A 24,923-nucleotide genomic window follows, 5' to 3' on the forward strand; every position below is an offset into this window, starting at 1 on the left:
GGACAAGACTAAACAGTAAAAGTCTAAAAGTAGCAGCAAGGTACTTGAAGAATGCCAATAGCACATCTGGAAAATGAGCAAAATCTATTTAAGATGACTTCAAGCAAAACAGTGTCCTGCAGAAGAGCCACATTTTACTTCGGCAGAGATGGAGAAAAGAGGTTGAGGGTATAGTGGAGTTTGATTATAGTAGGACATGGATTCTAGGAAACACTGGGGAACGGATAAGGAGAGAGGTCATCAGGAGAGATGAGAGTGTGGAGACAAGGAAGTGCAAAGCTGAGTAGGAAGGATGATGAGCAAAGACAGGGCTGATGATGGAGAACAAAAACGGCTGGAATGGTGGGTATCCATGTTCTAACAGAATTCCAACGCCTCGTATCACACAATATTAGGGGAATGTTATCATAAAAGACATTTGAAGAAACGGACATCATCTTTACAAATGTCTTTGCCCTCTCTAACATTCAGTAAAAAGAAAGCTTACTATTTCTGGAACACAATGTGTGGGACTGGCTACTAAATATAAATCTCCTATTAAAGAGGGTCTCTTGTCTCAAGTTTTAGCCTAGGACCTAAAAACACATTTATAACAGTTTTCAACCATTCATTCAACTCACATTTTTGAGCTCATACCACATGCCAGCATCATGCTAGACGTTTTTTTTTTTAATGAACATAAGACCATCCATGCCTTTGAGGGGTTTATAATCTCCAGAAATATGTATTCAGTTCCAAGAAACTGAATTTAAAATGAACTTAGAAGTATATGTTAGAACAGTCTTCTCAAATGTTAATGTGCATACACATAATGTTGGGATATTATCCAAATGCAGATTCTGATTCAGCAGGTCTGATTCAATGGAGACTGAGAGTCTGAATTTCTAACAAGTTTCCAGGTGATGCTGGTATTGCTGGTCCATGGCAACACTCGGAGCTAAAGACTCTAGCAAAAAAAGATTCATTGCTTTACCTTTTCTATTATACTGATCTGTAAAGTCCTGAGAATCCTTCCTCTTTTCCTTGCTAACTCTCCTATCCATCCATTTTTCTTTTTTCTTTTTTTTTTCTTTTCCCCTCTCTTTTTGTATTTTTCTGAAGCTGGAAACAGGGCGAGACAGTCAGACAGACTCCCGCATGCGCCCGACCGGGATCCACCCAGCACACCCACCAGGGGTGACGCTCTGCCCCTCTGGGGCGTCGCTCTGCCGTGACCAGAGCCACTCTAGCGCCTGGGGGAGAAGCCAAGGAGCCATCCCCAGCGCCCAGGCCATCTTTGCTCCAATGGAGCCTTGGCTGCGGGAGGGGAAGAGAGAGACAGAGAGGAAGGAGGGGGTGGGGGTGGAGAAGCAAATGGGCGCTTCTCCTATGTGCCCTGGCCGGGAATCGAACCCGGGTCCCCCGCATGCCAGGCCGACGCTCTACCGCTGAGCCAACCAGCCAGGGCCCATCCATTTTTCTAATTAAAAAAAGGGAGGAGAAAGTAGAAAACCTCAAAAAAGGAGCTTTTTCTTCTAAGCAACTATTAACTACACACACTGCTTTCATGAACATGTTAAACATCTATCTCATATGATTAAATATTTCTGTGGGACCTCTAATATTTCAAACAGAGCACCTAGCTATTCAGTAAAAGAATAAGAGACTGGGAACAGCAATTAATTCTAGTTATGCCATATGGCAGTATAGAACACTGGCTGGAACCAGAAAACTCAATTTCACAAGAGTCTTACTTATTCTGAATTTTAACCATTATAGGATCAGCAAACATATGTCTACCAATCTGCTCCATTTACTTAAACTTATAAAGAATAATCAGACTACATACTCAAAAATGATTGGTTTTTCCCAAATGGACTTAAAATTTCTCTTCTACCAGATTCTCAAAATAAAGTAGCTGCTGACAGCTCCAGTTTAATTTCCCTGTTAAAGAAAATATTCAAACAGTTCTTTTAATGAACAGTATTGCTTGCTTTCTTGCCACTATCACTGTCAGCTCACAATTCTGCACAAGTCTGATTTTCTCTGGTCCTGGACACCTGAGCCCTGAGGCTGGCTCAGGTGCCAGCCCGCCTGTCCCTGTGAACTTCTCCATTCCACCATATTCTCTCCATTCCACCTCTCTCCAGAATGGAGACATTATCATTTGCAACATACACTCCATCCCTGTCTTCTTAGAGCTAAGATACTTTCATCTGCTGGACATCTAATAACTTCAAGATAAGGATAGAAAAATCAGTTCCTGTTCTGTGAACTTTTGTCTCTGGTGCTTGAGAGACTATCCTAATATCCCCTGAACATGTTTTAGTGATAACGTTTACTGCACTGGGGCTAAAATGATTTTCTGCCACTTTCAATTCTAGTTCAATAAAAGAATAAGAGCTTTGTTTCTAACCTCTGTCATTTTTAATACCATAAAATGATTTAAAAAATGTAAAATTGAGTTCCATTTCCTACTGGACTACCAATCTCATATTAGCTTTCCTTTTATCAAATTTATGAGAAAAGTCAGAAATTGCCTTTCCTTTAAAAAAATCAAAATTTCAGGATCTCCTGGGCAGAATGTTTGAATTGAATTTCAGCTCTCAATAATTGCTGGCTTGGAAGTTTTAAAGAAGTATAAAAGTTAGCTACTTAAAGTTAGTTATGTCAGAAATAACAAACTAGAAGATTATTCCTTAGTCCATACTCATCCAAAAATAATGTTATTTCTAGAAAATTATTGTCATAAAAAAGTCACAACTATGTTTACTATATTTTCCAAATTGAGGAAGTCTATGGTTTTCTGAAACCACAGTGGATGAAGTCTAAGGTTTCTGAACTACAAAGTGAAACAAATAATGTTTTTGTGACCTTATAGTATTACAAAAAATTTCAAATATGCATAAAAAGTGAAAGAACACCCATATATGTCCATAACCTAGAATCTATAATTCACATTTTGTTATATTTGCTTTGTTACACATTTATACATCCATCTTATTTTTTGACACATTTCACCATAAATTGCAGACATCAGTACACTCCATCCCTAAACATTCCAGCATGCATATATAGTTAACTAAACTTCAATATTTATCTACAGTTCTTTTAAACCAATAATCCTTTGAAAGATGCCAATTCACTTTTTTAGCAGTGGCTTGGTTAAGCAAACTAAGCAACCAATTAGAACTTCTACATTCTAAATCCTAATCTTTTATTAATTCTGTGACTTAGAGTAATTATTTATATCTCAAGGCACTTGGTAGACGTAGTAGGAGGTCTCAGTTACCAAACTGTAGAGTGGGCTCTGTGGTTATGGCAGAATTCACAAATGAGATGCTCACTAATATAAGTTCGAGAAAGAGCTAATTGGAAATTATGTGGGTATAAAGTTTTTTGTAAATTATGAGAACATCAAAAAGGCTCACAAAATCAAGGGAGCTTGAGTTTGGACATTTAATTATAATACATCTTACATAAGCCACAATGTGTCTATGATAAAACAATTTGAAGCTGAACTATTGAAAACTGAGTCCCTCCAAGTGAGAATTTCATGATAAAGCACTAGCATCAAACTGAAATTTTCTTGGCTTTACAAAGCCATGTATTCCTGGTTCGTAAACTCCGTATTAATCGAGTACAGTAAGAGCTGCCACGGGAAGAGCTGCCCTTTCCTTTACCAGCTGTTTGTTCCCTTATACTAATTTTTTTTTCCTTCAGAAGATTGGCCCTGGAAGGGACATCCTTTGAAGCCTAAAGAATCAAAACTACGGCAAAGCACTGCTGAGAGCTTTGAAAGAAATATGAAGAAGCTATACTGGACCTGGGGCGATAGGCTGAGATCTTCCCAAATGGGTCAGCAGTTGGTCCATAAAATATTCCCAGTGCCGAGGAGGCGGTGACATGTTGTGTAAATCAAAAACTAAAACCCTACGATATCTCATTTCCATGTTAAATGCATGGGGGTTAAATATGGATATGTAGCCCGGGAGAAGTTCCTGTGGGATTGATTTTTTCCCGTCTTCTCGGCTCTTTGCTGAGTGTGATAAGTAGGACCGCATTTCATTACCAGCCCTGCTAGCACCGCACTTCAGGGAGACTAGACGAGGCTACACAGTGGGAGAGAAGGTCCGGCTTCCAAAGAAGAAATGATTCATAAAGTGTGATTATAAAAACCCACTTTACACTCAACCCATTTTCAACAGAATCATGAAATAAAATAAAATCCCAAGGAAGTAAAATTTCCTGCATCATTTTCCAAATTAAAAAAAAAAAATCATAGTGATACCATAAAAGAAGTCAAATAGAGGTTTTGAAGTTTGATTGGTCATGTTTGCATTTCTGTAACATTTGGGGGGAAAAATAGTTCCAAACAACATTTTGGGGGGGCATCAACTTTAAAAGAAGATAGAGGATCATCATTAAGAAAATCTTTGACTGAATCAGCCAGTGTTACAGAAATAACGTCAGAACAAAGAGTTGGGCTCCTGGCAGCTCACTCAGCTCTTGCATTTCTCTCCCCGTTGCTCCATCTCACTGTAACACAGAAAGTGGACACAGGGTGGGTCTGCATCAGAAATAAGAGAAACAAGCAAATTAGAGAAAATCACAGTCAGAAGGCCCCGTCCCACAAAGCTCCTGGAGATCTACAGATAGATGAACACAAAAAGGCATTTTTTTCCACTGGCTTTTTATAAGTAGAGAAAATAGTACCACACAGAACAAAAGAGTAGCTCCAGATCGAACGACACTGCAAATCAAGGCCAGAGCTAATGCTGGTAAAAATGAAGACCGTCATTTTATACAAATGCTCTTTTCACACAATGTACAAATTAAGAGCTTCCATTTACAGATGAATCAAAAAGCTTCAGGTGTTAAAAAAAATTGACACTAAGAATTTTCTGAGACCTTCCAGAACAAATTCATATTGGGTAGATAATAGGAATGTGCTCAGGTGATAATGATATCTATAATTCTATCAGGAATAAAGTAAATTTCAGCAACCTAACTATATTGCTGAAGAGTAGTGTTCAACTTATTATTTTAACAGGTTCCAACCCGAAGGGTGCAAGCTCAGTTACCTGCCTAAAAGAATTTCAAAATTCCTTTCACTCTTAATAGAGTATGCTCTGTTTAAACAGCTCAGCACTGAAAATTTTTAATACAAAATTTTGAAAGGAACAAATTTATTCACACAAACTATTATTTTTGAGTGCACATGTACATGCACAAGAGAGAGAAAGAGACAGAGAGACAGAAAACGAGAGAGATGAGAAGCATCAACTCATAGTTGTATCACATTAGTTGTTCATTGATTGCTTCTCCTACATGCCTTGACTGGGTGGGGGTGGGGTTCAAGCCAAGCCAGTGACCCCTGCTCAAGCCAGTGACCCTGGGCTCAAGCTGGTAAGCCTGTACTCAAGCAAGTGATCTTGGAGATTTGAACTGGGGAGCTCACCATTCCAGGTCAACACTCTATCCATTGAGCCACCACTGGTCAGGTCATCCAAACTATTTTTTTCAACCCACCTATCACTTAGTATAAAAAAATACTGAAATATTATTATATGCAGAGTTACATATATAAAATATTTATGTTTTGAGATACACAAAGGGAGAAGCTTTTGCCAATAATACCACCATAACAGCCCAGTGTAAAAGGAAAATAAATGGGTCCACTTAATCTGGGAGCTGGTACCAAATCCAAGAGACCCACACAATTGAAAGAATAAACAAGATAATCAACATCATAAAATTAAAAGAAGAGTTATACATTTCCAGACTGTTTTAAAGGGACAGGAGACTTGCTATGAAAGAACACAGTAACATGATCTTCTTTTCCAGGTTAGGCTGAGAGACCAACGGCAGCTAATATTATTATCAGTCTCACTTGTAGAGTACTTCAGACTAAAAAAGAATATAACCCCCACTCCCAGATAAGTATATCTCTGAAAATCTTTTTTTTTCCAGTCAGAATAGGGGAGAGAAAGAAAGAGACAGACTTCCACATATGCCCTGACCAGAATCAACCCGGCAACCCCCATCTGGAGCCCATGCTCTGCCCATCTTGGTCCACTAGCAACTGAGCAACTTTTAGCACCTGAGGCAGAGACTCCAGGGAGCCATCCTCAGTGCCCAGGCCAAAGTGTTTGAATCAATTGAGCCATGGCTGAGGGAGGGGGGAGGGGGTGGGGAGAAGCAGAAGGTCATTTCTCCTGTGTGCCCTGACTGGAATTGAACCTGGGCTTTCCACACACTGGGTCGATGCTCTACTGCTGAGCCAACCAGCCAGAGGCAAAAAAGTCTTTAACACAATAGCAAATCTCAATATACACATACTGAAAAACAGAAAACTACTATGGGGATTTACATAAAATTTATCACTTCAGATCCCTGAAGTGGTTGCAAATTTTTGTTTTCTTTCTTGGTTTAAAGATGAGAAGAAGGAACAGGATTGAAAAAGAAAAAAATGAATTTTTAAACTTCAAGATGTGGTCAAATTATTGTGGTGACTTTTAAGCCTTTTCAAAGCTCTTTAAACTTGGATGGATTGTACAAGTACCTCCCACTTTTTTTTCCTGTGTTAGCTCTGAAACTCCAGTAGTAAGTAGTGAAATGAACAGCAGAAAGAGTTACTATGACCAAATATCTAAACTTGCAAGTAACACACTGTATGAACAGCACATTACATATTAGTTCTCTTAATATGCACACTCCATTTGAATGTGTTTTGTTTTGGGGTTTTTAAGATCAATAGCCAGCACTTAGGAAAAGTAAAACTCTGTATACAATTAATGGTAATGATATTTTACAGAACTTATACTACTTTGAAACTCTTGTTCCCAAGAGTTGTATCAAACTAACTCCTTGTCTTTCTCCCTATAATACAAAGACATCTGAGTTATATATTCTTAAACTAAAGCTAAATCCATGTTAAGCTGAAAAGAAAAATTTGGAGTTCCCAAAGAAAACTGGAATTACCTTTATAATATTTGTACTAATGTATCATGTTTCACGCAGAGCTATTAACCACCCACAATGAGACATGCTCAAGATACTCTTCAAGTCTGTACTTTAAATGTCTTGGGTTTTGTGGGTTTTATGCCATAACCCTGTTACATAAAGTTATTTCTTTATTTCTTTCCATTCCAATATGCTATCATCAATCTACCTGTCTCTCTTTGGAACTCCTTTAAGTTTCACAAAAGGAAACAATACTCCAAGTTTGTTTCCATTGGCTCTAGCCTTCACTTCCAACAGTGAACATAAAGGACCATTTGTTCCAAAATGGGCCATTGAGAGAGAATTTATCCCTACCTTTAGTAATAAAAATATTCTGTTCTCTTCACCCCTTCCCCCACTCTGAATGTAATCTTGCTGTCAGATGGCCTCCCCTGAATCAAGGAAATTCTTGACTGTTTCCCCAAATGCATAAGAACACCATCTACCATCTGAGTGTAGATCATGTCTGCTTCATTCCAGGTGTCTCACATCTGGTGCTGATCCTGCAGTGACCACTGCAATAAAACAGGAGGAGCCTCTGCCTGGCTTTCATCCTAATCATTCTCTAAAGAGCTCAATGAAAACTTGGACTAGGAATATGAAAGCAGTTAGTTTTTAGGGAGAAGGTTGAAATGAGGAGGCAGTTTGAAGGAGCGCAATAAACATCACAGCTCAGGACATCAAATACCACAACAGGGCTTCATTTCCTTGGAATCACAGATTGCCATCCGTTTTTTATTTTGTCTTACATGGAAAACATTATCCTTCATTGGTAACACCTTTAAGCCAAAAAACTCGTATGTAGGTAGAGATACAGATATGATTTTATTTTTTGTGTTTAAGTCTGGGAGGGGAGAGAATAGCTAAGCTACTTGTACTGAAAAACAGATGAGCACTTGGAAGATACCCAAACCCTAAAATACTATTGCTTTAATATGACTAAAGATAAAACTTTTTAAATGACTTTCAAGAATTTTTTTCATGTTAGTCAGCATTTGACTCTCAAGTTTGATGACTTCCAAATTTCTTTTCACACCCAGCTTTTGGGGGAGTTACAACTGTCGCACAGCAAAGCTAAATGTGGCTGGCATTGTATAAGCTTTCAGGGCTTTCAAACCAACTGGCATCAATACATATAAATGCAAGACATTGACCAGCCATAAATAGGACTATAGAAGCAATATGGCTGAAAAAGAGGATTCAGTAAAACAAGGGTTCCATTAACAGGATAATGATTGAATGAGTGGATATAAGGCAACTTCAAACAGCTTGCCAAAGGGAAGCCTCATTTTTCCACTTTCTTGTACAGTATCTAATTTCTAGCTCCTCATTTCCTCTGTGAGCTGATAATTATGAAATTGTAAATAAAGTGTCATCTTTCTTGCAACAAATCAATGAACAGAAAGCTCCTATCAACAATGCAGATGTTTCCTAAAGCTCCTGCTGATTATTTCCTGAATGTCTATCCCACAAACCACGCAGCAAGTTCTTTGAGAACAAGGAATCCTCTCTACCCCATAACAAATACAGCTTCTATGTGTGTGTGTACGTGTTTAAAAAAAGGACTAAGAAATAATATGCAACTGATAACAATGAATCACCACAAAAATCCCCATCTGTTACCAATTTCAAATAGAAATTTAGTCCTTTCCAAATGCTGTGGTACAAATACTAGAAAAGAGAATTCCTACTAATTGTATATTTGTTCCTACAGATGCAGTAAAATTGTTTTTGCATTCCTTATTACAGAGTATATACCAATAGCACTCCCATATACACAATTATATGTGGGGCATCCCTCTCCATATAATATCAATACAATTTAAAATAATTTCACCCCAATAGAAACAGGAAAATTAATTTTAAGAAGAAAATAAATAATTCCACCTTTATTTCTCCTGCTATCCTTATAATACAACATCAGCTTTGTATTATTAAAAAATAAAAAATTCTATGGGTGACTAACTAGGCCTTCAGGTTCACTACTAAAGCCTGAGCTTGTCTACTAATAAAGGAACATTATGGGGAAGTTTGTTTTAAACAGTCTTCCAGCCTAACAATTATTATAGATATTTTCACTTTTGTAAAAAGCTCCCACCTTCTGCATCCTGTTTGTTTCAATTATTCAGGGCAACCCAGGCTGATAATTACACAGTACCCAGTTGCTGAGTAAAAGTGATGGTTAATTAGCCAGCAGGAAAGATCGATTAAGATCCAGCAGGGCATCTTGTGAGGTTCTCACATTCCTGGAGGGAATAGATTCTGGCTGTGCCCTTTGAAAGGATAAAACTCACTGCTTCTATGGAGTTTCAATGAGGTTTCTAAAGTAGATGCTAAGATCGGTCAGCCACACAAATTAAGTCCCAGTTATAAACCTGCAGATGCTCTTCCTTTTCTAAGAACACTCAGATCAAACCTTCTGAATCACATTGGCACCAAATTGGAAAAGGCTTAAAGTAATGCTCACTTATCCCCAACTCTCTTTCAGTTACTACATTTAAAGTAAGAGATGGTCAAGAAGTATACTGTAAAGGAAAGTTTTTATTTCTTCCTCCCTACACAGGTGTATGCATCTGCCAGATGCTCACATTCTAAAAGGCACAAATTAGGTTAGGGTCTCTTATTTAAAAAAATAATAATAATAATAACATAACAAGCATCATCTCAACCCAGTCTAAAACAATCCAATATGGTCAAAGAATTAACTGGATAAATCTGATTTACATTTTTTTTATTAGGAAAAGAGATGTGGAAGTAAAATTGGGACCAAAAATCATAATGAAAATTAATTATCTCATACTGCCTAATATCTCCCCTTTAGTAACTTGAACAAGCATAAATGTTTAGCTTTTCACACATTTTGCAAAAGTGTTCAATAAGACCAGCATCATCCAAAGCTAAAAGCAGAACTATTATCTTAAGACACATAATTATCAAAATGTTCTAGTTTGGTAAACTATACTAACTATATCTTCCTACCTCCAATTCAGTTTAGTAAATATTTATTAAGCCTAATGGCCATGGCTAACTTATCTTTCATTTAAATAAATAAGTAAACATATATACATACAAAAAATATTCATTAAGCCTCTACAAAGTATAAAGAACTATGATAGGTATGTCTCACCTTGTTAATTTATGAACTACTAAAGTAGGTTTTACTGGTTATAAACTATTTTAAAACTTATGAAGAAGAATAATGGGACCATTTATACAAACCTAGTCTTGATCTGCTGAAAGCCCCGAAGAATATGGTCTCTGTGGTCCCTTGCAACAGCACCGAGGTTCTCATTCCTCAAACCTTCTGCTAGAAACTCCTCGGCATCTAAAAGGAAGGGAAGTTGATCAACATAAAACAAGTACTAAGGGCGAAAGAGGAAAAACCTGAAGAATTAAGAAATAGATATTATTTTCTCTTTAAAAACTTTAATATTGCCAAATAATGTGAATGTGATTAATACCACAGACTTGTATAGTCAATAAGGGTTAAAAGGGTAAATTTTATGTTGTGCATATTTAACCAGAAGAAAAAATAAAACTGTATATGTGCCTATAAGTGACACCTTTTGATATATTAACAATAAGAGAAAAATTATTTTCTGAACTATTTTAAAGAAATATTTAAGTAGTAATTATCACTGATGGCAGAGGATGGACTGTCATTTCCATAAGCATGTAAATAGCACAAACAATTCATGGAAGGTCACAGGCCAATAGAAGCTACAAATAGAAATACCAACAGAGGTGCAATAAAAAACAGAGCTGAACTGCAAAATCAAGAACAAAAAGTGCAGGCATTCGATGAGGAAAAATTAATTAGCAGATGCATCATCAATGAAAATGACAATGCAACCAAGTGAAGTAGCACATATGGAAAAGAAAAATGTGTCCAAGGGAAGGAAACTGCAATTAATGTAAGCATACATCATAAACTACAGACATGTAAATATATAGTGTGAAACAAATCATGTTATGTTGAAAGAAATTGGGAGGCACCTACAAATTTTCAAAGACAAAATATATTGATAATGATTACAATAGCTAGAAATACTAGCTACACACTTATTATGCATAAAAGGGTTATCATTCCTTAAAAAGCAAATAAATAATATAGTTAAATTTTTTCACTTCCAAAAATAGTGCCTGTAATATAAAACTGTATCATATATACTATCAAAATAATGTTAGAATTTATACAGTTGGGTCACATAAGCACACCTAAAAATCAACATCACCAAACAAAAATATCCCAGGTAGCCATCACCAACATTTTTGACATAGAGACCACCATCGACTTCTAAGCTCTGCATCACATCTATTCTATGTGTCATTTAATAGGTTCCTCAAGGTCCTATGAAGGCTAAAGAATGAAGAAATGGGAAGTTGAACTAGGAGATAAAAATAATTGGTATCCAAAAGTCAATCAATGCAACATCGTATTAGTAGAATAAAGAACAAAGACCACACAATCATCTCAACAGACACAGAAGAAGGAAAAAAAACCATTTGACAAAATTCAGTATCTCTTCATGATAAAAATCACTCAACAAACTAGGAATAGAAGAAAATTTTCTCAGCCCAATAAAGAGCATCTGCAAAACCCCGCCGGTAGCATCATGCTTAGTAGTGAAAGACTGAATGCTTTCTCCTGTCGCTAATGTCAGGGACAAGACAAGAATGTCTGCTCTCACCATTTATACTCAACTTTGTACTGGTGCTAGCCAGGGCAATTATGCAAGAAAAGAAAATTAAGAGAGTCCAGATTATAAAAGAAGAAGTAAAATTATCTCTACTTTTAGATATGATCTTGTATATAGAAAGCCCTATGGAATCCACTAAAAAATTATTAGAACTAATAAAAAAGTTCACCAAGTTTGCAGGCTACAATATACAAAAATCAACTGAATTTCTATATAGTAGCAGTGAACTAAAAATGAAATTAGAAAAATTCCATTTAAGATAGCATAAAAGAGAATTAAATATATAGAAATAAATTTAACAAAAGAAGCACAAAACTTAAACTCTGAAAACTATAAAATGTTGTTGAAAGACATTAAAGACCTAAATGGAAAGACATCTCATGTTCATAGATGAGATTTACTATTGTTAAGATGGTAATACTTCTCAAGTTGATCTAAAGCAAAGAATTATAAAAAAAACTTCAATAAATTCTTAGAAACTGAAAATTAGAAAGACCTTATTTTATGACCACAATGATATATAACCAGAACTTAATATTAAAAAGAGTAAACAGACCCCTCCATACTCAGAAGTTAAAAACACACTCTTACCTACATTGTGGGTTAAATAGGAAACAAAACTATAGTTACCACCTATTGAGAAAATAGCCTGTATAAAATATTATAGAGCAGCATTGTACAGAGTGACAATTTACGGACTTAAATTTTTCCAGTGTTAAATAAGAAAAAATTAAAATAAATTAAATGAGCATCAAACTCAAGTAATCCAAAAAGAGCAATAAAACAAGCCTATGGAATACAGGAGAAAGGAAACAATCGAGATAAAAGCAGAATTAATAAATCAGAACATTGGTTGTCTAACTGTGCTCTCTGGAGTCATAAGTTTCTGCTAAGGAAGAAAAGGAGTGCGGGGAGGTCAACTGAGTGGGACTCTGAGAAACTCCCTCCCTTCTCCTCACTTTCCTTTGATTTAATCACAAGACTTGAAAAATAAAAATTTCTAAAACTGAATTGAGAAGTAGAAAAATGGAATCCTGAATAGGCTAATAATGATTTAGGGAAAAGAGGAAAAAGTTGTCAAACTGTTAAAAATTTCAGATTCAGCCTGATCAGTGATGGTGCAGTGGTTAGAGCATTGATCTGGGATGCTGAGGTCCCAGGTTCGAAACCCCAACGTCACTGGCTTGAGCGCAGGATGACCAGCTTAAGCACAGGGTCACCAGCTTGAGCGTGGGATCATTGATATAATCCCATGGTCTCTGGCTTGAGACCAATAATTGCTGGCTTGAAGTCCAAGGTACTGGCTTGAACAAGGGGTCACTGGCTTGGCTTGAGCACCCTGGTCAAGGCATGTATAAGAAGCAATCAGCCTGACCAGCTGGTGGCGCAGTGATGGAGCGTTGGACTGAGATGTGGAGAACCCAGGTTCGAGACCCCGAGGTCACCAGCTTGAGCGCGGGCTCATCTGGTTTGAGCAAGGCTTACAGCTTGACCCCAAAATCGCTGGCTTGAGCAAGGGGTCACTCAGTCTGCTGTAGCACCCCAGTCAAGGCACATATGAGAAAGCAATCAATGAACAACTAAGGTGCCACAAGGAAGAAATGCTTCTCACCTCTCTCCCTTCCTGTCTGTCTGTCCCTATCTGTCCCTCTCTCTGACTCTCTCTGTCTCTGTCACAAAAAAAGAAGCAATCAATGAACTAAAGTAAAGCAACTATGACTTCCTGCTTCTTATCTCTCTCCTCCCTCTCTCTCTTCCTTCCTGTCTCTCTCTCAAAAAGAAAAAGTTCTGTAAGATTTCTTTAAGAGTGCTCAGAATATCTCTTCTGAGAGTTCTATAAAGATCATGGCCTGTTACATCAGGATGCCTTGGGCTCCTGCAACTGCAAAACCCACTGTGAAAACCATCACTAACTGTGTAAGAACACTCTTGGGGCACCTCTAACATCACAGCACTCACTATATAGAATACCTGATGACCTTCAACTGGTGAGTGAGCAACACCACATGATGTAAATGTATTCACACCAAAGACAAAATCAAAAACATACCATCAATATCTCACAGTTTTTTCTAAATGCCTTTATTCCTCAACAAATATTTATTGAGGAATTATATTCTAATTACTGAAAAACTGAACAAGATAAATCTTAACTTTATCTTAAAAGTTTAGAGTCTAGCAAAAAAATACAGACTTAAACGATTAGAATGAATTGTGATAGAAATTGTAATAAGAAAAGTGGGGGAGCACAGGCCCACAGTAAGTACCTAGTCTATAGAGGAAGGTAAGTCAGAGAAGACCTCTCAGAGAAGAGGTCTTATATCTGAAGTTTTTTATCTTTTATCTGAAACCCCCAAATTAACAGGCCAAGTATGTATGTCGTGGGTGGAAGGGAGATGGGAAGTTGGTGGAATGAGGGAAAGAATGGCACATGCATAGGAACATCATGTGCAAAGGTCCTGAAATGACAGATCTCAGTGAGAGAGACTGAAAGAATTTCAACTTGGTGAGCAGAACATAAAGTTAAGGGCAAGAGGAACAGTAAAGAAAGATTATTCTAGAAAGCAGGCTTGTACTTTTAGTACAGTATTTTGCACTAAAAGTAATATACAATGATTTAAAATCCTATATATATATATATATACATATACCTTTTTTGTATTTTTCCAAAGTTAGAAGCAGGGAGGCAGTCAGACAGACTCTCGCATGCCCACCAGGGGGCAATGCTCTGCCTAGCTGGGGCATTGCTCCGTTGTGGCTGGAGCCATTCTAGCACCTGAGGCAGAGGCCATGGAGCCGTCCTCGTTGCCCAGACCAACTTTGCTCCCATGGAGCCTTGGCTGTGGGAGGGGAAGAGAGACATAGAGAGGAAGGAGAGGGGGAAGGGTGGAGAAGCAGATGGGCGTTTCTCCTGTGTGCCCTGGTCTATGCCCTGACTGGGAATAGACCAGGAATTGAACCTGGGACTTCCACACACCAGGCCGACGCTCTACCGCTAAGCCAACTGGCCAGGGCCAATTTAAAGTCCCATATTTAAAAGATAAGCACAGCTTGGACAAAAATGCATCTTCCTATTATAATTAACAGCTGCCCTAAAACATAGATTCCTCAGCTTCCAGGCAGCCTATATATTCCAGCAAGTAAGAGTAGAGTAAGAAAATAGGCAAGAAAGACAGAGGACAAGGGAATATGGTAGGTATGATATGATCATCATACCCCTGGGAAATACCACTGCGGGATCCGAGGCTAGCTGGGAAGATTCGGAGTTAGCAGGATGCACCCAAAATCACTAGGTTTTGCAGACTGGTCAAAGTTTCTGACATTCCCCCAAATCTTTAACTCTGTCCATTTACAAAGCTACTCTTTTGTTATTTGGAGGAGAATAATGTCTTATAGGTCACATTTCAAACAACTAAAAGATAAAGGTTGCCTCCATCTGTTCTCTAAGTAATAATCCTAACATACTGAGAGAAAAAAAATATTTAGGTTGGTGTTCCCCAACAGTCACAAACATTTTGTGTTGATATATATTTCTACAACTCAAAAGTTTGCTTCAATCAACTTTGTACATAGAAGCAGCATGAATGACCAATGCTGCTGAAAACAATTCCATCAACCAAAAACCAGTCAAAGTGTTCCTGGAGGAGATATTTTGTGAAAGTATCTGAACCACTAAAGCAGAACTCACACTTGTAAAAGGAGGATAGCATACGTCTCTTCCTATGCTGGCATTACACATTTGAGATTTTTGTTTGTATGCAAAAGGGTGAGCACAGGCTAAAATGACTCACCAAATTAATTTTACGAAGTTTAATTCTGGACTGTATTTCATGTCCTTTCTCTGATAAAAAGAAGTCCCCACATATTTGCAAATATTCTTTAAACGTGAATGGTTGTCCTGGTAGACATGAGCAGAGAAATATTCATGCTTTCGTTGTTGATGATTTTATTGTCATTTTGCTTCAACAGCTTTTTGTTGGCTTCTGCCATTATTCCTCATCCCATCTCTTTGGCCCCCTCCTCATAGCACAGCACTTCCAAGCGTGTTGGCAGCCCTACTTTCAATGGGAGATGTGGCTGAAGGTGAGGAGGCAGGAGAGGAAGAGAAGGAGAGGAGGAGAGAACATTTTATCCTTCCGCTATGGGTCCTTCCACGGCTTCTCAACTCCCACCTCAGTAAGGCCCTTTTCTGCTCTCATTCTGGCCCTTTAAAATGTTTCTTCCCTGGCCTGATCTGTGGTGGCACAGTGGACAGAGCATCAACCTGGAACGTGGAGGTTGCCAGTTTGAACCCTGGGTTTGCCTGGTCTAGACACATAAGAGAAATAATCAATGAACAACTAAAGTAAAGCACCTATGAGTTGATGCTTCTCGCCCCCCTATCCCTCTCTCTTTTTATAAAAATAAATAAAATCTTTTTTAAAATAAAAATGTCCTTAATCCTTATGACCTCAACTTGGCTCTCATCCAGCTCCTCACTCCTTCCCCAGCCCTACCCATTGGAGTCACTCCCCAGTCACAAAGACCATCAGAGCTTGAAGTTAGGGAACAGGTAGAGAAAGAGTGGGCTCTCACAGTGACCCAGGCTTCAGGACAGAAGGATTTCTAAAGTCCCAAGTTGGACGATTGTACCCCCATCAAAATATTGTTTATAGTTTTCTCCTTTAGGTGTAATACTCACAAGGTGTTTGTTTGTTGTTTTCTAAAATGGGCTGGCTTAGGAACCAGCTTGAAAACTACGATTCTTTTTCCTGTAAAAGCATCGTTCTATAAGAAAACACCTAAGTAAAAATTGGAAAACTGTATTTTTTTCCACCAATGTAAAAAAAAAAAAAAAAAGAAATTGTAGGAACAGGATGCGACTTCAGCCTCACCTGTGCTTAAATTTTCAATAATACCTAATGTCTTTTTCTAATAAAAGACATTTATGGTCTTTGTTTAGAAACTGGTAAGTAGGATGTGAGATATACATATCTGGATGAATGCCATGCAGCAGTGAGAAGTAGTACACTGGATGACTTCAGAGCAGCATGGACAAAAAATAAAGTGTTCATCAAAAAACAAGATACAAAATGAAATGTAAAGTGCCAGGCCCAAAAAAGAAGTTTATCTTGTAGATACTTCATTCTAAACACTTTGGAAGAGTGAAAGCCTTAAAGGCCAGAACTTTTCCCTTCCAGGTTGGAGATGGGACCCTGTATGGGCTCAGGGCAGGGTTTGGAGATAGAAAAGCATTCTTGGTATTACAGAGAAGAAGAGAGGGAGGCAGGACTCCTAGCGGACCTCTGTTTGGATTGATGATGACAGGCAGGGAGTAAAGGTCTGTTGGCATCCTCCTCAGGACCTCCATGAGTGAACCTCTAACAGGAAAGCCTCCTTACAGTGAGCCTACCCACCTTGCCATACACAGCAAACCACACCTGCTAAAACACAACCGTCTCACTCTGAAAATACTAATAGATAACCACATTTTATTTTAGATATCTGGGTATTCTGAACATTAAATTAAACATCACAAGTATCCCTTTAAGTTACATTTTACTGTTTTGCAGAAGAAATCTGCATGGTGGTTAATCCAACTTCTACCAAGTCTCATGGACGGATTTGGTAGAAACAACTATTTCTGATTCCTGTCACTTGAACACTGAGATATAAGACCATTAGAACTTCTGCAGTCACTCTTAAATATCTCATTAAATCAAACCTCTAAAATGTCAGTGTTTCATCTTCCTACCCTAATAATGGAAGGCTTCCTAAAACTCTTTGTCTTCTTTCATACCAATTAAATAAAAGTATCATAATGGAGGGGGGATAACTTTCAGTTTGTTCAGCACTTGTTTTAAATCTTGCATTAAATTGTTTGTCTGGTAACTAACTGTAATCCTTATATATTTTTTTGCTTTTTGTTAAGGGATAAACTAGTTTGCAAGGCTAAAATCATAGCCACCAGCTTTGTTTTGGCAAACAGGAAGTTGTCAGCATACAACAGAGAAGTTTTCAGCATGCTCTGGTTATGGTTTGCTTTAATCTACTAATTGTTTCTGCCCTATGACCCAAGAACTGTGTGGTGTTTATGTTCTTAATTCTCAGACTTTCTCTATGGGAAAAAATTACAATACCTACATACTCACAGCACAGAGAAAAAAAATAAACCCAGACACTAAAACACAGAGAGTACGTTAGATTAAGTTTCCACTAGTTGCCAGACTAAAAATCTAGGATTAACATGTCTGCAGTCTTCATTTGGGAGTCTAAGAATCTATCCTATAGAAATATTTGCATATGTACACAAAAATGCACCTACAGATATGTTTCCTAGAGCATTATATAAATATAAAAAATTTGGGCCCTGGCCGGTTGGCTCAGCAGTAGGGCGTCGGCCTAGTGTGCGGAGGACCCAGGTTCGATTCCTGGCCAGGGCACACAGGAGAAGCGCCCATTTGCTTCTCCACCCCTCCGCCGTGCTTTCCTCTCTGTCTCTCTCTACCCCTCCCGCAGCCAAGGCTCCATTGGAGCAAAGATGGCCCGGGCGCTGGGGATGGCTCTGTGGCCTCTGCCTCAGGCGCTAGAGTGGCTCTGGTCGCAACATGGCGACGCCCAGGATGGGCAGAGCATCGCCCCCTGGTGGGCAGAGCGTCGCCCCTGGTGGGCGTGCCGGGTGGATCCCGGTCGGGCGGATCCCGGTCGGGCGCATGCGGGAGTCTGTCTGACCATCTCTCCCTGTTTCCAGTTTCAGAAAAATGAAAAAAAAAAAAATGAAAAAAAAAATTGGAAACAACTTCAACATCCACCAATAGGAGAATGGTTAAATAAATTTTTGAATACTGTTCAGCAGTCTAAATATATGTGTGTAAATAGATTAATTCACATGAAAAAAATATCCAACACTGTTATGTTAAAAAATCAAGCTATCCATATATTTCTATGTTGTGTAATTATCCTACAATATAAATATATTCATGAGTTATTTTTGTAATTACAAATAAACTACATGGACCATAATGTCAACCAGAATGTCTGAAAATAAAAAGACTGCAATACCAAATGTTGGCAAGGGTATGGAGCAATGGGAACTCTCATACACTGCTAGTCGGAGCATAATAGAAGTATAATCACTTTGGAAAATAGTTTGGGGTTTCTAGTAAAATTAAACATATACCTATTCTATGACCCGGTAATTCTCCTAGATATTTACACAAGGGAAGTGAGTGCTCATGTTCACGAAGTATGTTATGCAAAAATGCTCCTAATAGCTGCATTCATGATAACCCCAGAGTAAAATACTCCATGTGCCCTGGCCAGCTGGCTCAGTAGTAGAGCATAAGCCCAGTGTGTAGAAGTCCCAGGTTCGATTTCCAGTCAGGACACACAAGAGAAGCAACCATCTGCTTCTTCTCCACTCCTCTCCCTCCCCTTCTCTCTCTGTCTCTTCATCTCCTGCAGCCATGGCTCTAATGGTTCAAGCAAGTTGGCCCCGGGTGCCATGGCCTCACCCCAGGCACTGAAATAGCTTGGTTGCTGAGCAATGAAGTAGCTGTCCCAGATGGGCAGAGCATCACCCTGTAAGGGGCTTGCCAAGAGGATCCTAGTCGGGGCACATGCAGGAGCCTGTCTCTCTCTGTCTCCCTGCCTCTCTGCTTCTCACTTAATAAAAAAGAAAAAAATTAAAAACAAAACCTCAATGTCTATTACCAGAAAAATAGATAAACGTACTGTGAGATATTCACACAATGAAATATTACTTAGCAAAAAGGATAAGATAAAAATGGTACACAGAACAACATGGATAACTCTAAAAAACAGTACATTGAGAACAGACCGAAAAGTGATATTGATCGTATGAAGTTCCAGAACTGGAAAGGAAAGTTTCTAGGATGATGGTAATGTTTATGTCTTAATCTGAGCAGTAGTCACACAGGTATATACATATATTAAAATAATCCTATTATAACATTTAAGATGTGTGCATTTTATGTATATAAATTATACCTTAATCAAAATACTAGGAAAGAAGGGAGTTAGGGAGGTAGAGCAGGAGGGAGGGAAGAAGAAAGGAAGGAAGGAAAGGATAAAGAGGCTCACAGAAAAAGTTATCAGAAGGGAAAACTGTTTAAAAGGGAGTGTGATTTTTAAGGAGGTTTATTATAATGCAGTTAACAGATATTTTCTGTAGCTAAGTACCCCAGCATACTTCTCAGACTGGCTTATGAGTATCTTAATTTTAATTCAGTTACAGTATTGGTTCAAGTAAGTATAAATATGTGGCACTGAGTACATTTTAGTAAAACTCTTATTATATGAATAAAAATTTTTATTTCCCTATAACATACTAGTACTAGAATGTCATCAATGTTAGTAGGAGACCCTAGACGAAAATTTAAGGAATTCATAAACAACTTTATCAAAGCCATTAGCCTTCAGGAAAGCTTGCTCTCTGGATGCTAAGACCACTATGTTCCTGAGCCCATATCTGTCCTATCTTCCATGAAAATCTGAATAGTAAAATTAAACAGTGGAACTCAAAGACTCCAAATCTGAAAAGCCATCTGTTATAATCACCTAACCTATAATGCAGCACTGACAAACCAGAGAAGCAAGCAATGAACTTGGAAACACAGGGGAAATAAATATGAATAAATGTAGCAGAAATTATAGGATTTCTGTAGGGTGTAATGGTTTATAACGTAAAAAAAATTAGATCTATGATAGTTATGCCAATATGTTAAAATTCTCAGATGACAGTAAAGCTTGAAACTTAACCTTATTTTTCCCATATTTAAAATGATTAAAAATTAGTTAAGTATTACACTTATGTAATGAGGTAAAAATATTATTAACTTAATAACTGGCATTAGAATTCCTCTTAGAGAGCGAACTGTCATTTTTTGGAAGGGTAAGTTGTTTCTCTGTGTGTGGGTGTCGGTGGAAACCTAAACAATTAAACATGTAGATAAACTGTCTTTTCATATGGCAAGGGGAAAAATATGTTTAAAATTTTGCTCCAGATAGAATAGAGAGGAAGTGCCAGTGAGAAGGCATAAGGCTGGGAACCACATTAGGCGAAGGGCCAGAGGGTATACTCTCTGAGGACTGGGGTGGCAAAAGGGCATTTAGGAATAAGAATGTCCGCCTGACCAGGTGGTGGCGCAGTGGATAGAGCGTCGGACTGGGATGCAGAAGGAATAAGAATGTCCAATATTCAAATTGAAATCCTTTGCATTACTGCAATGCAAACCCCTCCTCCCTCACCCAGCACCCCCTGAATCTGCAGTGATGTCTTCTACACTCTCAGGGGATTCATGTGGGTCAGGTTTTGTGGAATTCGAGGACAAGGATATGTCTAGGCCAGGGGTCTCAAACTCGCGGCCCGCGGGCCGCATGCGGCCCGCCGAACAATTTTGTGCGGCCCACAGACTAATCCACGAAGTTCAAAATATTTTGGATAAAATTAAGTAAGCCTAGGGGCCTACTTGTATTTTTCATTTCTCTAGCATCCTAGCTAGATATTAGCTTAGTTAACAGCAGTTGTGATGCAAACTACAGTTTCTGGTCGTTTTGTGACACTGAGTAAACTGCATGTACGATTGTGCTTATTGTACTGATCTTTTTTTGTTTTCAACTGCAGTGAGAAAAGTGTTGCGTAACAGTTGCCTTTTGTAGACCTAGTGCGGCCCGCCGAACGGCTGTGATCTTGCTCTGCGGCCCACATGCTGAGTTGAGTTTGAGACCCCTGGTCTAGGCCATGGTTTTTCAACCACAGCGCTAATGACATTTTGGACTGGATAATTCTTTGATGTGGGGACTGACTGTCCTATAGGAGTTCAGCAGCATCCCTGGCCTCTGCCCATCAGATGCCAGCAGCACTCTCCTCAGTTGTGACAATGAAAAATGTCTCCATGTGCTGTCAAAAGTCTCCTGAGAAACAAAATCAGCCCAGTTGGGACCCACTAATTTAGGTCTACACAACCCAGCACGGAGGGAGCATGTAGGAAAGCAGGGGAGCCTGGGAAATAAGGTGACCTTGAGAATGCTCCCTGGGAATTACCCAGATCTTGAGATGGTTAGGCTTCTACAGAGAGTAGATCTTCCCTCGGGATCAAAAAGCCTGGGCAGTCCACCTAACATGTAGGCTATACCCACAATGATGCTCAAATATTTTTTCCACTTTTTTTAAATTAGCAAACAAAGAAGGGAGGAGTAAAGAAGTAAACCTTGCAGTTTCTTTAACTGAGAGTTTTACAAAAACACAAATTTTACACACACACATACACATAAAAGCATTCTATAACAAGATAAGAAACACATATCTTTATAAGTTAGTCATCAAGCTAACTTCTCTCCTTGCTCCATAAAGTTTTTCCTAAAAATAATTACTGAACTCTAATCTAAGGAAAGAAGGAAGGAAATAGAGGAGACCCTGAAAGAACCCCTACAAACCTCCCCTAATTAAGAGGGTGTCCTCTTCCTACGTTAGAGAAGCTAGGATGAACCACCAACAACACAAAAGGCCACATCTGGAATTTCTCCTCAATGAAAAAAACTTTTTAAATTTAATTTACCAAACACTTAATGATGTTTAATACATTCCAGATACTATTCTAAGTCATTTTAAAATATTTATTCCTTTATTCTTTGTATAATTCTAGAAATAGGTACTATTATTATCTCCATTTTAGAGATGAGGAAACTAAGACCCAAAGTCACAGGTAGTAAAAAAGTAACACAATCAACGTTTGAATCTATTTAACACAGAGAAAATATGCAGGACCTTTGAGAAAACACTGAAGTTCAAAAAGAAAAGACCGTCTTGAAGAACTAGACAAAATGCCTCCCTCTCTCTCAAGTAGATTTATTATTAAAGAAAGTTTAGAAACTTTCTAATCATATTCTCAACAACATTCAAAAAGTTATTAAATCTATAAGCCAGAACTTTATAGATATAATAAAAGAGAAACAATGATTGATGAGGAAAGACTACATGGACATTTAAAAAAATAAATAAATGTTGACTTTAATAATGAAGCCAGTGACGGATGACACAATAAAAGAGATGAAACAGAGAGAGTAGATCAGGGATCCAATTTATGTTTTATATAAACCCCAGTATGGCAGAATAATACAGATGGAATAGAAGCCATGATAATAGAAGAAAACATTTCCAAGTTAAAGAAAGACCCAAGTCTATAGATTAAAAGGGTTCACTACATACCAGGCAAAATTATTAAAAATTCTAACACCTTGACAATATCTAGAAACATTTTTGAGGCCAAAGAAAAATATCCTATATACATCCGGGCAGGAAGTGAGAGGAATGTGTTATAAAAAATATGTGTATTGCCTGACCGGTGGTGGCGCAGTGGATAAAGCGTCAACCTGGAACGCTGAGGTCACTGGTTTGAAACCCTGGCCTTGTCCAGTCAAGGTACTTATGGGAGTTGATGCTTCCTGCTCCTCCCCCCCTTCTCTCTCTGTCTCTTTCTCCTCTCTAAAATGAATAAGTAAAATCTTTTTAAAAAATGCATATCAGGCTGGCATCAGATTTTTCCTTCACAAAATTGAAGATCAGAAGATAATGGGAGAACTTCTGGAGATCGAGTTGGAAGGAAAGGGAAAGAAGTGGGAGAGTATGACCCTAGAACCTCATGCCCAAAGCTAAGTTTATATGAACCTAGATAGGCACATACTCAAACCTTCAGGAGCCCAGTAAGTGCAGTATCAAAGTGTGCTTCCTGAGAAATTCACCCAGTATTATATTCTAGATTGTCATTTACTAGGGCTTTATGTGTGGTCCAAAACAGTGGTCATATATACAATGGAATACTATTCAGCCATAAAAAAGAAGAAATACTGCCATGTGTGACAACATGGATGAACCTTGAGAACATGATGCTAGGCAAAATAAGTCAGACAGGAAAAAGTTTAAAACTACATGGTTTCACTCACAGGTGGGATATAACGCTGAAAGCAACAAATGAACAAAGAAAAACAAACAAAAACTCGTAGACAACAGTATGGTGGTTACCAGAGGAAAGGAGGAAGTGGAGGGTAAAGAGGGTCAAATACACGGTGACAGATTTGACTTTGGGTGGTAGACACACAATGCAATATGAAGATCACGTATGATGGAAATGTACAGTTGAAACCTATATAATCTTATAAATTAATGTTGCCCCAATAAATTTAATTAAAAGAAAAAGATGAAACAGTAGCCACTGTGGCTACTGAGCAGCTGAAATGTAGCTAGTGCAATAGGGAACTGAATTTTTTGTTTTATTTAATTTTAATTAATTAGACTGTAAATACCCACATGTGGCTGGTGGCTACTATATTTGCATAGTCTAAATACCTAAGAGATTCAATAAAGGGTTCAAGAATGAAAAAGCCATGGTACAAAAAGTAAGCAATGAACAAGTTAAACAGGACAAAAATAGTAGTATGACAATGGTCTTAATGTTACAAAAATGAGAATATCACTTGTGATCTTCCCTATCCAGAAATTACAAGGACAATTCTTGGCTATATACACTGCTCACAAAAATTAGAGTATATTTTATTGCTTCACATTCATTTTGAAATATCCCCTAATTTTTGTGAGCAGTGTAGTTCAGACTAGCTAAGTCGACACATTGCAAAACCATCATAAAAGCCAAGTTGGAATGTAGTTTAAAGTGGGAACCCAAGTGGCCCTGGCCGGTTGGCTCAGCGGTAGAGCGTTGGCCTGGCGTGAGAGGGACCCGGGTTCGATTCCCAGCCAGGGCACACAGGAGAAGCGCCCATTTGCTTCTCCACCCCCACCCCCTCCTTCCTCTCTGTCTCTCTCTTCCCCTCCTGCAGCCAAGGCTCCATTGGAGCAAAGATGGCCCGGGCGCTGGGGATGGCTCCTTGGCCTCTGCCCCAGGCGCTACAGTGGCTCTGGTCGCAGCAGAGCGACGCCCGGGAGGGGCAGAGCATCGCCCCTGGTGGGCGTGCCGGGTGGATCCCGGTCGGGCGCATGCGGGAGTCAGTCTGTCTGTCTCTCCCCGTATCCAGCTTCAGGAAAAAAAAAAAAAAAAGTGGGAACCCAAGTGCTACCTGCTCACCGAACCCCTGATTCAGGTACACTTGCTCACCCAGCCCTGAGGAGGGAAGAATTGCCTGCATAGTTTACATGGTTTTCTCTCTGCCTATAACAGGACTGAGCCTTCAGAAGCTAAAAACATCTATGATGCTTGATAAGACTCCACTGTTTTCTAGAATGAC

At 38.6% G+C, this 24,923-nt stretch overlaps 1 protein-coding gene across 1 annotated transcript in view; it reads right to left on the minus strand.

Annotated features, from left to right (window-relative positions):
* The window catches only part of SKAP1 (src kinase associated phosphoprotein 1), a 272,839-nt gene that overhangs the window by 241,969 nt on the left and 5,947 nt on the right, over nt 1-24,923 (minus strand). The window contains exon 2 of the mRNA XM_066255487.1: nt 10,204-10,309. Within this exon, the coding sequence (XP_066111584.1) occupies nt 10,204-10,309 (106 nt within the window). The remainder of the gene's footprint in view (nt 1-10,203; nt 10,310-24,923) is intronic.

The sequence above is a fragment of the Saccopteryx bilineata genome, chromosome 2 (genome assembly GCF_036850765.1).
Source record: "Saccopteryx bilineata isolate mSacBil1 chromosome 2, mSacBil1_pri_phased_curated, whole genome shotgun sequence".
Taxonomy (NCBI): domain Eukaryota; kingdom Metazoa; phylum Chordata; class Mammalia; order Chiroptera; family Emballonuridae; genus Saccopteryx; species Saccopteryx bilineata.